Below are 17,483 nucleotides of genomic sequence, written 5' to 3' on the forward strand. Positions count from 1 at the left end.
GCCGTAGAGAGCTCTTCCATAGAGAGCTCCTCCATAGAGAGGATGCCAGAGAGCTCCTCCATAGAGAGGAGGGCTACTGGAACTTGGCTTTAGCTATGTAGCGCAGTGGGAGGAAGCTTCATTTTTTGCCGACTGAATTGATTCTCAGCAGAATTAGTATCAGGAGCTGGAGACTTGACTAATCAAAGAGACAACTTTACCTTGGCTGAGGCTTGCAAAGATTACTCAGAGAGAATCATGGTAAACTAGACTGCTTTAGTTTCTTTCTAAGAACCAGTTTTCATCTAGTTTTGAGCTTCTGATCCTTCTGTCTCTACCTTCCAAGTGCACACAGGAGTGTGCTACCACACTTGGCAGGGTAATGTTCTTAATGTGCCCCAGCCAATTGAAAAAGGAACATGTTGAAGATGGCAAGCACAGCCAAGCAGTTTCAACTAATTTCCTCCTTTGTCCCCATTGAATTTATTTCTTCTTTCTGTTCCTACTGACCTTGCTACCCCCATCCCCACAAGCCTTGTTCTTAGGTCTCAGATCTAGTGGCTGAGTTGTTCTAGAAACTGCATTATGTTCTTATTTTGATGATGTGTAAAATAATAGTAGTGCCTAGTACTCAGTCACAGTTGGCACCAGTTGAGCTTGTGTGTGAGTGTGTAGAAGCCACTGATGAGGATAATTTTCCCACCTCCTTGGAAAGAAGAGAGAGACACTGTCTGAAAGCTAGGGACAAAGGTTAACTATGAGGAATCTTAATAACTTTTCCATACTAAGTCAACATTTAAAAAAGTATTTATTTTAGGAAATAATTTTTATTTCAGAAATGTTTAATTTGAGAATTACATGACTACATTAAGTGCAGTGCTTTTTATATGAAGGTTTTTCACTTATATCGATACCCCAGTTTGTTGATCTGGGAAATGGATATCATCGAGGACTTTCACTCAGAGTTGAAACAGCTTTTAAACCCAAATGCCGTAATTTTATGTTCACTAGTTATAACTGCTGTATTCTAGAAGAATAAACATGCTTGGTTGTATCAAGTATATCTGATATGCTTGAAATTGTAGAAACGATTACTAATTTTAACCAATGAATGGTACTGACAAATATTAACTGCACTTCTGTATTATATTGCAGTTTTTTCCCCTAAAATGTTCAGTGTTGTGAGCATTAATTGGTTTATATTCTTGGACTAGAAGCCTTTTTTTTTTATTTTCTAAGGAAAAAAAGATGTATTCAGTGGTAGATATCTGTGTGTTGAAACTTGGATTTTAAGTTTTTGAGATTTGAGCTTTTTCTAGAACTCTTAGAGGTAAAGATAGATTAATCTGTATGTTGTGCTGCTTGGAACTGCCTTCCTGTGAGCGTTGCTGCTGAATGAGTACACTAACATGAACATGCATCATTTGTAACTGGACAACAACCAGGCTATTCACACGCTAAGTTATAGGCTCGTCGGAACCAGAGGGGTTGAGTAAATCATTCAATCACAGGGCCACAAGTGATGAGTATTATTTATCCCAAATCTCTTTGATTTTAATCTTTTTACTGGGATAGCTTGTTTGTGGTTTTAGGTTTCTTAGGAAGAATGACAGTAGAAATTAGACATAAATACTGCTGAAGGAAAATAAAATTTCTTAGGGAAACATGATTAAGAAAGATTAAACAAAGCACACCTCTTAAATTTTGTGAATTACAATTGGAAAGAATTCATATTGGCATTGACATGAGTGTCCTAGGGGAAGTTAGGGCTCACTGAGTTCTGTACGGGTCACACGAGGTAGAGACACTCAAAGTGCATTACCCAGAAGTATTGTGGCAGTAGGGCTGGTTCCACACTGGCTTGCTTCTGTGAAGGCCACTGTGTGGATTCTGTAATGCTCTAAATATTAAGTGCACAGCTTCATCCTGTTCATGTGTTCTAATTCATGCTGCTGGTACGGAGCTAACATCTGCACTTCATAACCTCTCACATTTGCTTCGGTAATGAGCCATCGCTTTAAGGATATGAGCAGCATCAGGCTACATGGTGGATTTTCTCCTTACTAATTCGGTTGTGTATTTTCTTAAATACAGGGATTTTGGCTTCTCCACAGTCTGCTCCTGGAAACTTGGACAATAGTAAAAGTGGTGAAACGAAAGGTAACGGAAGTGGAGGAAGCAGAGAAAATAGTACTGTGGACTTTAGTAAGGTAATTCATTAATTGTAAATTTTCATTAGCTTTCCCACTGAGAAAATAACTAGTAATGTGTTGCTTTGTTGCCATTGCTTACAGTAACTGTTTAGTAACCTGCTGCTTACACACTTGCATAGGGTGCCTGTGAGATGTTATGGGCAGAAACAGGGATAGGCTCCATGTTTGTAACTACATGCTTACAGTTGCAGCCGTTCAGAAGAAATGGATTTTCTTTGGGCCTGCTCATAGATACTCTGGCACCTGGGTCTCTCTGAAGCGATTTTCTTGGGTGTGACATCGCAACACTGACAGCTTTCTTCCTGGGCTCTACTGCATCCCAGAATTACTGACTCATGGTTCTAGGACCTTCTAGAATGCCACCGGGAGGCATGGGTAGATCGAGGCATGGTTTAAACAAGAACAAGAAGCACCTGTGAATTGATTTTGTTTAATGAGTAGTTCAGGGAAGTAAAGATGAAAGCAACAGAACAGAGAGACCCTGGGTTTTCAGGATAAGTTCAAGTGACAGCTGAGTTTCAAGAGTACTTCCTAGTGGTTGGGAAGTCCCTTAATTTGCTGCCTGTCAGTTTACCATTAATTCATGGAACAGTAATATTTTTGCACCTTCTTTTTAAGGCTTTGTTGTAAATATCAAATAGATTTCCGTCTTTTAAAGCTGCTTTCTGTTTCACAGTGTGTCTGCAAATCATGCACACTCCACTGAAAAGAGGTTTAAATGATTTGTATTGTCGTTTTGTGGAGTTTCATACTCCCCCATTATAGATAGGCTTACCATTAGGGATTTTGACTATTCAGAAAAGGTGTTCACCTGGGCATGGTAGCATGTGCCTATAATCCTAGTTATCCAGAGATCAAGGCAAGAGAGCCTCAAGTTTATGGCTATCCTGGGTTACATAGTGAGCTCTAGACTACCCTGAACTAAATAGCAACTTGTCTTTTAAAGCAAAACAAACAAAAGTTTTTTGCAGTTGTCATTTCTAACTATCTTGTTTTCATTAGTGCTCTGTTTCAGATCATCAGAAAGTGTTCCTAGCTAAATTGGAATTTATTCGTTGTTGCTGAATAAGTAAATTACCATAATTTGCATTGTGGTTCTTGTCTAGGCATGGCAGTGTGGTTGATCTTTGTTTCTGTCAGTCGCACTTTTTTACTTGGCCTGTTCTTGTGTACCCTCCCTGTCTCTTGTTGGGCAGGAGTCTGCCTCCTGGCACTGTAGTTGTGGCACACTGGGAGTGGGACTCAAGAGGCCCGCTGTAAGTGCTGGTTTCATCTTTTAATAGATAGTCTTGTTAGTGGTCGTTTAGTAGCTTGTGTGAACCTATGTATCAGTGAGAGCTTCACTACTTTGGGGTCATGTTTGTTACCTTTTTGTAATTATACACAGGTGGCTGAGTTTCCCTTACACACCGTTCCATGTCTGAGCTAATCAAGGCTATCGGTTCTCATTGTAAAAAATATTTTTTTTTTCATTTAAGGAAAATACTAAGAAATGGTAGTGTTTTATTTTTTAAAAGGAGGATTTATAAAAACATGAAACAATAAGACTTAATGAAAATCATGCAATGAATTTGTTGTAGCACTGTGTATAATTTCATAAGCCATTGTTAGTTTGTGCACTGTGTGTCCTCACCAGTTTTTAATGAATAGCCTATTCATTGAAAAATTCTCAAGTTTATGTTTGATAATATACAGCTCTAAAGTAATAAAGACTATAATAGCTAAAACAATAGATGATGAATTTTGCTTGCATTTTTTGTAGTTGTCTACTTCATTCTTTATATCTGTGGGAGTTTTGGTGTTTATGCATCTTTTAGATCACAAGTTCTGATTGCCAGTAGTAGTTTTAAAGTCATTCTTTTATTCATATCTAAGTAATTATATTTCTAAATTATTCATTTATCAATAGGTTGACATGAATTTCATGAGGAAAATTCCCACAGGAGCGGAAGCATCCAATGTTTTGGTGGGAGAAGTGGACTTCTTGGAGAGACCGATTATTGCATTTGTGCGACTGGCTCCTGCAGTTCTCCTGTCGGGGCTGACTGAGGTCCCTGTGCCCACTAGGTAATGAGTTCTTCTTCGTGGCTGTCCTGTGGACCCACTGGAAGCGTCCTTGCTCTGTAATAGAGCTGTTTGACTGCTGGTTTTCAGTTGTGGCAGTGCTTTTGAGTACAAGAGTGTAAATTATCCTCCCTCCTCCAACTTTTACCCGACTCCATTCTGCAGCTGACCTGGACCTTACTGCGCAGCCAGCCTGGCCTCTGCTTCCTCCTTTTCCCTCCCAAATGATGAGATCGTAGCTATGAGTCACCTTCTCCTGCTATAGTAATACTGTGTGAAAACAGTTCTTCATTTGTATCTTTATAAAATGTTTGGTATCTTAGGAACTTTTGTTTCACAAAGCCGGTCATTGAGATTCATTTTTGTGCTGGGTACCCAGAAGATGGCTTGCTCAGGTTCACTTCTCATTCTTTTCTGGGCTGCACTCATCCTTTGTGTACTCATGCAAATTCTTTGTTGTGGTTTTCCATCCATGTACATTGGATAACAAATTAATCTGGCTTGAAATCATAAAGAATAATTAGCAAGTTGTGTTAATCAGCACATGAGCCATGAAAAGGACATCTGCAGATCGTTAGTATCAGAAGCTTAATTGTGACTATGACTTGTTTTGAAATTAACTTTTTTTTACTGTATTTTTGTTTGATGGGTTTTTTGTTTGCTTGTTTGCTTGTTTTAAATGAAGTCACGTGTGTGGTCCAGGTTGACTTCTTATCCCTGACTATCCTTCTGCCTCAGCTTCCTGAGTGCTGACATCCGGGCATATGCACTGTACTAGGGGGATTTTGCAGCAGGGAGCTTCCACAGTACCATGGAGAGGTTCTCATGACCGACTCAGTAATTACGAATTAATAGGAATTTGATGGAAAGTACTTATTTTATATGTATTTATTCTGTTTCCACTAATGATACAGTGTTGATAAGTGAGGGAAAATTATTCGATTGCCTCATTTGTAAATTTTCATAAAACAGGACCATAAGTATTTGGATCAGAATATTAATATTTTATATAAGGATGAAGTAATGATGAAACCCATTATTTTGTATTATTACCTACAAAAATAGTTAAAATATTAGTATCTACTCTAGTGTTAACAGGGTGCAACTATACTTTTTATTTAACACTTAAATAGAAACAGGTCTGATATTGAAGTTGGAAATTCTTTTCCCTCACGGAAAAGTTACTTAACTAGATGCCATATTTATAGTGTTAAAGCATTGATCCAAAACAGTTCCAGACTACATATCTTTTGTGTGTATATTCTGTACTATTTGATTTGACAGGCCTTGCTTTCAAGAAATCAGTGTAGGACAGGGGATGTGTCTCAATTGGTAGAGAGATTGCTTGGCATGCACAAAGCCCTGGTTCAGTTTCCAGCACTCCATAAACCAGGTGTGGTGGGCCACACCTACAATCCCCTCACTTGAGTGGAGGGGCAGTGGAGGCTGGAGGATACAAAGTTCAAGGTTACCTCTGGCTACACAGCAAATTCTAGATCATCCTGGGTTATACTACCCTTTCTCCAAAAGAAATCAGCATGGAAACAGTGTGGTGCTGCAAATCTGCCACCCAGCACTCTGAAGACTGAGTGAGGAGTTCGAGGTCAGCCTGGTTGTTTCATCCAGAAGGATATAAAAGATGAAGTGTATGAGAAACACTTCCTTAGTAACTGTTTTTGCACTAAGGAAGATGGGAAAGGGGTAAGTTGGTAGAGTTAATTGTGAATGCATTTTATAGTTCCATGATCTGATTTTTGCCTGTTTTGTTCGGTTTTTGAAATAGGATCTCCTGTTGCTTAAGCTGAGAGGATGACTTTGAACTCAGAGCCTCTTTGCCTCTGCCTTTCAAGTGTTGGAATAGCAGGCTTGCCCACCACACTCAGTTAAGATCTGTTTTGAATAGAATTGCCATTTTCCCCCCTTGATTCTTGTGGGTGATTGCAAAGAAGGTCTGTGTGTTGCTTCTGTGTTTATAATGGAATTATTTGTAGAAGTTTCCTGGATTTGTGTATATGTGTTGTTTCTTTTAAAATCTGCATATTTCAATCTTTCCTTAGGTTTTTGTTTCTGTTACTGGGCCCAGCAGGGAAGGCCCCACAATACCATGAAATTGGCAGATCCATAGCCACTCTCATGACTGATGAGGTAATTACAGTCAAATCCCTTTGAGCTAGACAGTGAATATGCAATTATAGCCCTTCTTTCTCTCATAGTAAAGCTTATAAAATGATCTTTGATGTCTATGCTATTTTATTTCATATGTACTCTTCTAACACATGTATTTGTTGAGGGTTTTAAGATTTATTTCTTAGCAATACTAGGTAGTTTTTCATCTGTTTTATTGCTATTCTTTCAATTTTACGTTTTGAAATTTATTTGGTCCTAGCTTTTAGGGTGTTGCCTTTTTGGGACTTCCTTGGGTCTTTTGACGTTTCTCCTTACTTCTCTCTCTTGATTTTTGTTGTTGTGTTTGGCTGTAAACTCTTTAGTGATCAGGACTTCTGCTTCTTTGAGAGAGATTTCTAGAAAATTTTGCCAGACATGCCACCATATCTGCACGGACCATCAGAAACCCTGTAAACCTGGACCTCGTCCGTGTCAGCTCATCATACATTTCTGTAATCACTGCCATTTTTCTGGTCTAGACTGACCTTTACTGTGGCAACTCAAGTGATTTTTTTTTCCTTTGGAGTTCTTACCTGTATTGACAATAATAACATATATGTAAATCTAACATTGAATCCAGAATTTATCCATAGCCTAATTATTTAAAGTCCCCCCCCCTTTTTTGAGTTGTGTTTTCTCTATAATCCAAGCATACTTCAAACTAGCTGTGTGGCTGAGGTTGGTCCCACTCTTTGGGAATCTTAGCTTCGTCTCTCGAGCGCTGGGATAAAGATATGAATCACCACATCTGCTTTGCTTTATGTTCAGATCAAACCTTGTTCTGGTATTTTCAGGGAACCTTGCACGTATCCCATGCTTACACCCTGCTCTGGCCATAGTAGCTTCCTTTCTGTTTCTGGGATGAGTTTTGCTCTTCGTACCCCTGTACAGTACAGCTATGATTCTGTCTTCCTAAGTACTGTTTTACCATTTCCCTCAGTTATTACTGTTTTGTTTGTTTGTTTTTTTGGTTGGTTGGCTTTTCTTGGATGAAGTCTTTTGTATAGCCTGGACTGTGCTCAAACTCACACCAGTTCTCCTCCCTCTGCCTTCAGTTGCTGGGTTATCAAGTCTTCTCAGCAACATTTTTGCTTGGCTGCTTATTTTTCTCTTGTCAGCTTTCCATTCTGCACTTTGTTTAATATTTATTTTTTTTTGAACTTTTGTCCCTCTTGATCATAATTATTTTCAGGATAAATAACACTTTAATGGCAGAAATACAAAGACCTGACATTATTGTAAGGAATTATTTTGTAGTGAATCGATTTTTATCTTGTAAAATTACTATTTATCTGTGAAATATTTTCTTTGTACCAATTTTCTTCAGTTATTTGTTGTTGATTGATCTATTTATGTTAGTCCGTACTAATGATGGACTAACTCTTGCTAGGTGAGGTGAATGTCTGCAGCTGATGAGAATTTATACCATTTTTAGTGACTTTATTTTTGTTATTTATTTTACATTCTATGCATATGTGCACGGGGAGAGAGGTACATGCACATATGAGTGCAGGTCCCGTGGAGTCCATGAGGTTGTGTCATATTCCCCAGAATTGGAATTACAAGTAGTTATGAGCCACCCTGCAATTCTGGGAACTGAAAATGTGTCCTCCACACAGTGCTGCTGTTAATCATGGGCTCTTGCTCCAGCACAGAATTTATTCCTGCATCTAAAGTGCATTTTAATACAGTCAGTTCTTTCTGTCCACTGTCGAAATCCTTATGCTCGGTATCTTCTCTCCTTAGATTTTTCATGATGTAGCTTATAAAGCAAAGGATCGAAATGACCTTTTATCTGGAATTGACGAGTTTTTAGATCAAGTAACTGTCCTTCCTCCAGGAGAATGGGATCCTTCCATACGCATAGAGCCACCAAAAAGTGTTCCTTCTCAGGTAAGAACCTGGATATGCTTCTAGGGGTGTTTTCTTTTTTTCTTTTTTAAGTTAAAAACTTGTAATAAAAATGTGATGTTTTATAACTCAAAAGTCATAACTATTTATAGTGGGTATGGCTTAGTGGGTGCACTTTGTCAGCATGCCCAAGGCCCTAAATTTGAACCCTGATACTGGAAGTAGGAGCTATAGGAACCAAAGGTAGATTCAGGGAGGATGTACTTGTGTTACTATGTCTCTTGTGTGTTTGTCTGTTGTCAGCTTTGTGGTCCTGATTATTCTGTACCTGGACATGTAAATGTTAATAACCTGCCTACTCTTTTGTTATTTGCATCATTTTAAGTTGATCATTTATGTGTGTGTGTGTGTGTGTGTGTGTGTGTGTGTGTGTGTGTGTGTGAGAAATCTGTCTTTATTCTTCATGTGCTATTATCAGCACTTTAAATAGTATGGAATAATTTGTTTTTGCTAGTTTGGGAAAAGTTTTCCTTTTTTTACATTTATTTTATTTTATATGTATGGGTATTTTGCCTGCATATGAATGTGTACCACATGCGTGACTGGTGCCCAGGATCAAGTATCCCAAAACTGGAGTTATGCATAATTGTGAGCCACCATGTTAATGCTGGGAATTGAACACAGATTCTCTGAAGAGCAGTCAGTGCTCTTAACTACTGAGCCATCTTTCTAACCCTCATCTTTTAAATTTTTTGTTTAAAAAAAAATTGTTTCGTTTGATTTTTGTTTTGTAGACAAGATTTTCTTAAACTTCTAGTGCTCCTCCTGCCTTAGTGTCTTACTAGAATTGTAAGCATGAGCCACTGATTGATACTTCATATTTTCTTTTCATGTTTTAGCTACAACTTAGCTATGTCATACGTTCTTTTGTTCTTACTTTCTTGGGTTTCTATGTTGTTTTTTGTTTCTCCTTTGATGTAAGGGGAAACACATTGGTTTTAGCTTTGACCTTTTCAAGTGGTGATCTTCCTTTTTTATCCAAATCTAGCTACTCTGTATTAATAAAGTGTTATGTATCTAGGCCAATGGGAGTTTTAAAACTTCACAGGAGCTCTTACAGACACATATATCTGTCTTGCTCCCTGCTTATTCTATTTCCTCCCTCTTTGCATTATATATGTTTATCTGCACATAGGTATTCCTTTAGCTAGTTCTCTGTTGAGGAAATACTCCTTTTGTGTTCGTGTCTGGGAGAAGATCCTTTATCTTAGAAGTGGTTTCATTGATTTTAAAATAAAATATAAGGGGAAACTGAAGGAATTCTTGTGTTACTTATCTAAGGAAATATTTTAGGAAAGGGAAAATGTTGGTTTTTGCCTTCTTTTCCCTCCCTTCTTCCCTCTTTCCTTGTTCAAGATCTTTTTCATAGCCTAGATTGTTCTTGAACTCAGACTTTTTGCCTTAGCCTCCTGAGAACTGGCAGTGCAGGTATATGGAAAAAGTAGTATCTTTAAAAATTAATGAAAAATTTGTATTTGGTGGTTAACCACAAGTAGTATTATAAATATTTTGATGAAAACGTGCTTCTTTTCGAGAATGTTTATGTTTATAGCTGGGTTTGCTAGTGTCAGCTTCCCATAAGCTTGAGTTGTTTAGGAAGGAGGGAATCTTACTTGACTAAGAATTTCCTTAGGCAAGACTGAAGTCTGTAAAAGCCTAGCTCACTGTGGGCAGTGCCACCGCTTAGCTGGTGGTCTTGGATGCTATAAGAAAGCAAGCTGAACAAGCCATGAGAAGCAGGCCAGTAAGCAGTGTTCCTCCCTAGTCTCTGCTCCAGTTCTTGGCCCTAGGTTCCTTGTCCTGACGTCCCTTCATGAAAGACTAAGATCAGGACATATGAGCTGAACCCTTTCCTCTCCAATTTGCTTTTAGTCACAGCAGCAGAAACTAACTAAAAAAATAGTTACTGCAGAACAGCAATTTGAAATGGTATATTTATTTATCTTATAATACACTGATATTAGAAGGTGCAGAGAGCTAATTATAAATTTATAATGTGAACAGAAGCAGATGGTAAATTCTTTAAATTGCATCTTTTTAAAGTGCTATTAAATGTTTTTTTTTTTGTTTTTTTTTTTTTTTTTTTTTTTTTTTTTTTTTGAGATAGGGTTTCTCTGTGGCTTTGGAGCCTGTCCTGGAACTAGCTCTGTAGACCAGGCTGGTCTCGAACTCACAGAGATCAGCCTGCCTCTGCCTCCCGAGAGCTGGGAGTAAAGGCGTGCGCCCCCATCGCCCGGCATGTTATTGTTTTAAAAGGTTATACTAGAAAACATTTTTTTCCCATGTGTGCTTGTGTAAAATCCTCATGAGATGTAATATTTCCTCTAGCAATTTCAGATACCTTGTCAGTTTTCTTAAAGTTGAATTCTAAAAGTATGTTTCTGTGGAATTCAGGAAAAGAGGAAGATTCCCGTGTTTCCCAATGGATCTGCTCCAATGTCTGCTGAGCCTCCTAAGGAGGCTGCTCATCATGCCGGGCCTGAGCTGCAGAGGACCGGACGGTGGGTACAGTTGTTTCTTTGGGGGATTAAGCACTGGTTTGATAGAAAGGCACCAACAGTCTTCTCTTTTAACTCCTCAAGTATTTGGAACCTAATCTCGTACATTATTTCTTCTGTGGTTTTGTAAAAACTCATTTTCTATAAGATATATAACATTAAGGAGAATTTATGCATTTTAAAACAATTTTAATAACACATAGCAATTTTTAAAATGAAAATAATGGGACATATATTCAAATTTATTGTTATTATATTATGTGGGTTTTTTTGGTAACATCTATAAAGGTTCTGAAAGAAAATATAGATTCTTTTCCTAGTTAAAGAATTATGAGATTGAAGTGGAGTTACAGTGAATGATTTTTATACATTGTGCATGGATTTAAAACTTACGTGAACATTATAGATGGACAAGCACGTTTAAACCCTACTATTGGCATCTGGAAACATTATTAGAGAAATTAGAAAGTTAATTTTAGAGTAAAGGATAGAAATGTTACCTGGTAAAGTGTAATAAAATACCTTTAAAACACTGTGTAGTAGTCGATTGTGGCAGCATTTCCATACTGTTGTGAAGTAAGGCTATTGGTGTTAAATGGGGCACTAGTAGTCACTGTGGTTTTAAAGGACCTAGAGTTCAATCTTTGTTTATATAACTAGGGTATCTTATACAGACACTGTTGACAAGAACAGCAGCTAATATATTCAACACAGTCAACATCAATGACTAGTGAAATGGAACAGAATAAGATTTTATCTTTGTGAATGTAACAGAATAAGATTCTATTTCTCCGCCAATAGTGCTGGTCTCCTATTGGCTGTAACCATTTCTTTGTACTTTAGAGATGGAAGTACCTAGTTAGAGGCACATTCCTCTCAGGCACCTGAGAGCCTCCTTTGCCACAAGTAATCAGTTGTTCATTTGATGATTTATTTTCTACATTGTCATTGATACTTTTTTTAGTTGAAAGCTGATTCCTTTTGTGACAGAATCACTTCCACTTGTCAACTCGCCTTTCGGATTTGTTTAGTATCTAACTTAAAAAAATTAGAATGGTAAAGCTTGAAGCATCCAAACCCTCAAAAGTTTAAATTTAGTATTCATCTATTTTCTTGCATTTGGTATATATATAAAATCCCCTGTTTCCTGAGTCATAAGACTGTTCTGAATTTTCAGTTCAGCAGTATTTATTTAGTACCTTTTGTATACCAGGCAGGGTTCTACTAACAAGAAGCATGACATTGAACAAAAGTCCCTATCTCTTAGGGTGTTTATGTTTTATTGGGATATTTTCAAATTAAATATATCTAAAAACCTATTTTTTTAAGTTTAAATGGTATGGTTTTGATGTTTTAATGCAAATATAGGTTTTTATTCTTAATAAAACCTTATAGTTTTATTAATATACTCATTACATATGTAATAATGTACTGAAATAGCTTTAAAGGTTTTTTTTCTTGGACAAAAATACTCACATAAATAATTCAGTAGTTAAAAATCATTAGACATAGTTCTTAGTTGACTTCTGAGTTAAATGTTAGCGAGCCACATTCACTCTACTTATACAGTACTTACTGTGTAAGCTATAGCTGCCCATTGCCTTTCTGCTCTGTACTGCAGATAAAGAACAGAGTTGCAGTGGCACATTTACATGCATGGCTGGTTAGGTTTTGTTTATTATATGTTTACTTGTATATTTGCATTCCAAGTTGCTCCTATAGTCATTTGCCTGCAGCCTTTTCAGCATATATAGTTTAATGTTATGTTTCCATTAACTTAATGAGATCTTCTTTCCTCTGACATCATTTCATTAGAGTCAATGAGCATATCTTCTATAAGTTATACCGTGATTTAAATTTTTATTGGCAAAATAGTAAGCACCTACAGTTTTGTGTAGCCCATAGATTTAGTGTGAACTAGTTAGAATCCTCTAGTCTACAGCTTGACGAGTTTCATCTCACCTATTTAGGCTTTTTGGTGGTTTGATACTTGACATCAAAAGGAAAGCACCTTTTTTCTTGAGTGACTTCAAGGATGCATTAAGTCTGCAGTGCCTGGCCTCGATTCTTTTCCTATACTGTGCCTGTATGTCTCCTGTAATCACTTTTGGAGGGCTGCTTGGAGAAGCTACAGAAGGCAGAATAGTGAGTACAAAAGATTGGTAGTGGCCAGGCTCCCAGCTCCTCAGAGGCAAGTGTCTGTATGCATTTGTCTCACGATTCGTGCTTGTATTTGAAGAGTCGACCCACAGCATTAACCTGTCCCAAAGCAGACTTCCCCCAAAGGTAATTGCTGTGGAAAACATGGGGAAGCCATTTGAACAGGAGAAGATGCACAGTTGAGGTAAAAACAAAAACCAAACAAACAGTTTATTTTACCTTGCTTGATGATATGGTTATACATTGAGTAAAACTTCCATCGTCTTCTGGGGGATGGGTGGGTTGTGGGGGAGATGAACTGCTCTGGGTGGGTCATGGTGGGAAATTTATCCATTGGGTTCCCTGTCCTGTTAGTTACCATAGGGTTAGGGTTATGACTGTATTTAACTCCTCAGCCCCAGCTGGTCACTGAACTGAGACCATTTGAAATAACAAATGTAGCTATAGAATGGATGGAATTTTGAAGTTACGTTTGTTTTCATTTTGCTATTTAATCTATCTGAAAGTTGACAAAACTTTTATTTGCAATTGGGTGCTGCCTCCCTTTTCCCATGTGAATTTAGAGTCCTGTTTGCTGTACTTGCTAATAACTGTGGAGGAACTGGTGCGTCATAAAATTTTGAATGGCATTTTATGGGGAGTATACATATATTTTAATGGCATTTGAGTGACATTTATAATTCTTGATTTCTAAAGTTTGTTTTAATAATACTTTTAAAAGAAATTTTGTATATAGATAAAAGGTTAAAGCAATAGCTAAAATATAAGTGGTGACAATTCAATTGTAAAGACATCTTTTTCTAAATAACTGAAAATTTCTAATCCTGAATTTGGTTTTTACTACTTAGATTTCTTTTTCCTTTAATCATTGTTCATAATATGTTTTTAGTTGCTATGCTGTCAAAAATTATACTTATAGCTCTGCTGGACACTGTGACAATGTGGTTTAGTTATTACCTCTTAGAAATATTGCTGCTTGGCTCATGGACTGTCACTGCCTGTCTTCTCCTTCTGCCCGTGGACACCATGTACCCGAGATAGTGTGTTTGACCCTGGCGTAGGAAGAGAGACAAAGGTAGCAGAGGGAGCCTAAGCAGAAAGGTCGACAGTAAATGGGAGCTCATGTTCCCTGCAGTGTTTAACTGAGAGAGGAGAACTAGGGAATGAAGAGGCAGAAATAGAGGAAACAATGGGGAGATGAGGTGTTAGTTTCCATTGCTTTATAGAAGTGTACATTTTAGGAGCTCACATTCGGAAGCATAGAGCAGCGAGAAGAAAGAGATTGGAGACTGTTGAGCTTGAGGTGAATTGTAGGGAGGGAGGGTGTGTGGCTTCGATGGTTATAGAATGGAAGGAGGAGAGTGGCCAGCAGACCAGACCGCCAGAGCGCAGAGTGGAGAGGAGCACTGAAGCAGCTCCATATTAGGGGAAGGTGGGGTGGGAGTGGTAAATGAGGAGTTTGTGGTGACAGTGGCCGCATTTTTGACTCACCCACCACGTGGGGGAAAGGCCTCTGCTTTGTGCTCACCTGCTCCATTTGAGTTTTTACATATCCTTCTTTTGAGTTTTTGTGTCCCCTCCCCCAAATTTCACTTAAGACATTTTCACCTCTAACTCAAGCTCACCTTAAATTCAGATTTAAAATGTACATATTTTAGTATAATTATGGAGCTGGTGATTGCATATCAGTGTTTTGTAGTGAAGCCCTATTTTTCAGAGAGAAAACATTTATTTTTGTGATTAATATGTTATTAATATGGAGGCTTGTTTTTTCATATTACCATTAGTTCAATTATATTTTGTTACTTTATGATTCTGTTTTGGAAGATGCTGTTGGAGTTGATGAGAAATGCTGCTTTTGTGTGATATTCCCAAGTAATAGACATGGTTTGAAGGTACCTTTATAAACACTTGTGGGGTCTCCTAATCGTCATCACCCTGTTTAAAAATAAAAACCCTTAGACTCCCAAGTTGCCCCAAGGCTGCATTCCAGTCACTGGCCAGGCTTCCAGGGCAACCCCATCCTCCCTGCTCTTGTGCTGTCTCTTGTTTCAGGAGCTTTGTTTCTTATAACTTCTTGTCTTGCCTTTACCAATCCTGGGCTTTCTCCTTTCTGGATAGCACACCCCAGTTGGCCTTGATGCTTAACAATGGTAAATTCTTTTCCTTTCTCTCTGATCCTACCCTTTGTCTAGTGGCATAGCACATTGTCATTGCTTCACCATTTAACCTCATTAGCCAGCCTATAATGCCATAGTGAAACAAAACTTTACTCTGTCTTACTCACTGAGAACTCCTCCAAGACTTTCATTTCCATTGTTCTCATTTTGCTGAGCTTTAATGATAAAATACTTACTCATTTATTGTCTCTGCGAACTTACAGAGTACTCCCCACCTTGTTTGTGTTACCTCTATCATTTTAAAGTAAATCAATTAAGACTATCACTTTAGATTCATTTCTAAGAAATGTATTCAAAGTTTTTTTTGTTTTTAGAAAATTGAGGGTCACATGTTTACCTATTTGGAGATTATTTTTAATCACCATCTTGAGTATTTAATGTGCTTTTTATTTTTAGAGTTAAAAAATATTTATTTTAGTCATAGAAGAGTAGTAAAAATAACTCATGCTTTTCTGCTTGTATGGGCTTAGAAATAAAACACCACAGATGAACTTGAAGCCCTGTGTTTCCCTTTGCGCCTTTTGTGTCTTACAATATTGAGTATTGGGCTAAGGATGATTGCCAAAAGTTCAACTAAATATGCAAAGACAAAGCAGTTTTCTTGATGTACTTGATACACGTGTAACTGCTTGGCTAGCATCTGTGTTCTCCAGATGATTAGAGATCATTTTTTGATGTGTTACTTCTATTCATTTTCCCTTAAACAGAGTGCAATAGAGTCTCTTTTTGGAGCATCATTAACTGGGATTGCATATTCATTGTTTGCTGGGCAGCCTCTAACAATTCTGGGGAGCACAGGTCCAGTCCTAGTGTTTGAAAAAATTTTATTTAAATTCTGTAGGTAAGTAGTAATTCTCATCCCCTCTATTTGTATACCTGTCAATTATGTGTTGTAGTATACTGTTTATGAACTGTAATATCTTTGTGTACTTTTATGTGGTTGTCCTACCAAGGCTCCTAGTACCACTTCTCCTCAGTAATGTAGAAGTAAGGGAAAGTAAGATTGTCTATCAATGTTCATTTAGTGGATTTGAGTATTGATAAGCACATTTGGAGAGCAATAAAAATTCTTAGTGCTTGCAAAATTAAACCAGTAAGGTGTTTGAACTGTTTGTTCGGGGAAATGTAGCTCTTACATAGGATACAGTGAAATAGATCTTGAAAGCCCAAGGCTGGCTTTGCCAGGCGGTCTTGTGTAAAGAGGAAAGGGCTCAGAGCTATCAGAGTGCACGGTTAGTATCTTATAGCTAGGCTGTTCACAGTGTGGGCATACTATAGCTAATAGACTTTGAATTCAGCATTAACAATATCATTCCCTGGATGGCATATGGGCAGTCAAGTATTTTAACCTGAAACAGTGGAGGTATCTGAATATTTGTTGTAATCCTATTGCCCTGATTCTCTGCTTATTGCCTAAGCTGGTTCTAATTTTGATATGGCGTGCTCCACTTACGAGCAGGGCTGAAATGACTTAGAGCATCTCTTATTTGAAATTAAAAGTAAGAAACTACTTTTTTTTAGGGATGGTGGTGGGTGAAGAAGGAATAGGAGTGGCAAGATGTTGGGGTGCTGAGTGCTTTCACCTTACACATGGATTCTTCGTCTTCAGAAAGCCAGGCGCAGTTGCTTTTAACCTGTCATTTGTTTGATATAACTGTTTGCTAATGTAAGGGCTAGTGGCTTTATGCCTTTATTGCCTAGAATATTTTCACTGTAAATCTTTAATATAATAACCAAGTCTCCAGTTGAAGCAGAAAAACACAGAGCTTCATCTAATCATTATTTTGGCTATTTGGTAATTGTTATTTTTAAAGGAATCCTGTGTTGCTTGTGTTCTTACTGCTTGTTACAAAAAAGCTTAGGTGCAAATGCTATTCTGTATATACATGGTGATCATGTTCCCATTTATACTTCTCAACAGAGATTATCACCTTTCCTACCTATCATTAAGAACCAGTATTGGTCTGTGGACTTCTTTCTTGTGCATTGTATTGGTTGCAACAGATGCAAGCAGCCTTGTGTGTTACATTACTCGGTTCACAGAAGAAGCTTTTGCCGCTCTCATTTGTATCATATTCATTTACGAAGCTTTGGAGAAACTCTTTCATTTAGGAGAAATATATGCATTTAATATGCACAACAATTTGGATGAACTGACCAGTTACACGTAAGTGCTTCTTATGTTAAAGTTAAGTTTCTTCCTTATATTAAAATACCTTTTTTCTAAAATATCAGAGCATTTTTTCTAACTTTTTTTTTGTTTGCTTGTTTGTTTTTCTGAGAGTTCAGCATGGTGGGACACATTTTTAATT

At 37.6% G+C, this 17,483-nt stretch overlaps 1 protein-coding gene across 9 annotated transcripts in view; it reads left to right on the forward strand.

Moving 5' to 3' along the window:
- Window positions 1-17,483, forward strand: part of Slc4a7 (solute carrier family 4 member 7) — a 61,539-nt gene that overhangs the window by 14,354 nt on the left and 29,702 nt on the right. For 5 of the 9 annotated variants that reach the window (XM_005348546.2, XM_013346855.2, XM_013346854.2 and 2 more), the window contains 8 exons: window positions 2,074-2,189; window positions 4,102-4,259; window positions 6,314-6,401; window positions 8,169-8,315; window positions 10,728-10,834; window positions 12,802-12,976; window positions 15,879-16,012; window positions 17,093-17,338. In XM_005348546.2, the coding sequence (XP_005348603.1) occupies window positions 2,074-2,189; window positions 4,102-4,259; window positions 6,314-6,401; window positions 8,169-8,315; window positions 10,728-10,834; window positions 12,802-12,976; window positions 15,879-16,012; window positions 17,093-17,338 (1,171 nt within the window). Of the gene's footprint in view, window positions 1-2,073; window positions 2,190-3,388; window positions 3,449-4,101; window positions 4,260-6,313; window positions 6,402-8,168; window positions 8,316-10,727; window positions 10,835-12,801; window positions 12,977-15,878; window positions 16,013-17,092; window positions 17,339-17,483 lie in introns of all 9 variants that reach the window. The other 4 variants (XR_003377041.1, XM_013346856.2, XM_026779681.1 and 1 more) reach the window with 1 other exon arrangement.

Source organism: Microtus ochrogaster, chromosome 6 (assembly GCF_000317375.1).
Source record: "Microtus ochrogaster isolate Prairie Vole_2 chromosome 6, MicOch1.0, whole genome shotgun sequence".
Taxonomy (NCBI): Eukaryota; Metazoa; Chordata; class Mammalia; order Rodentia; family Cricetidae; genus Microtus; species Microtus ochrogaster.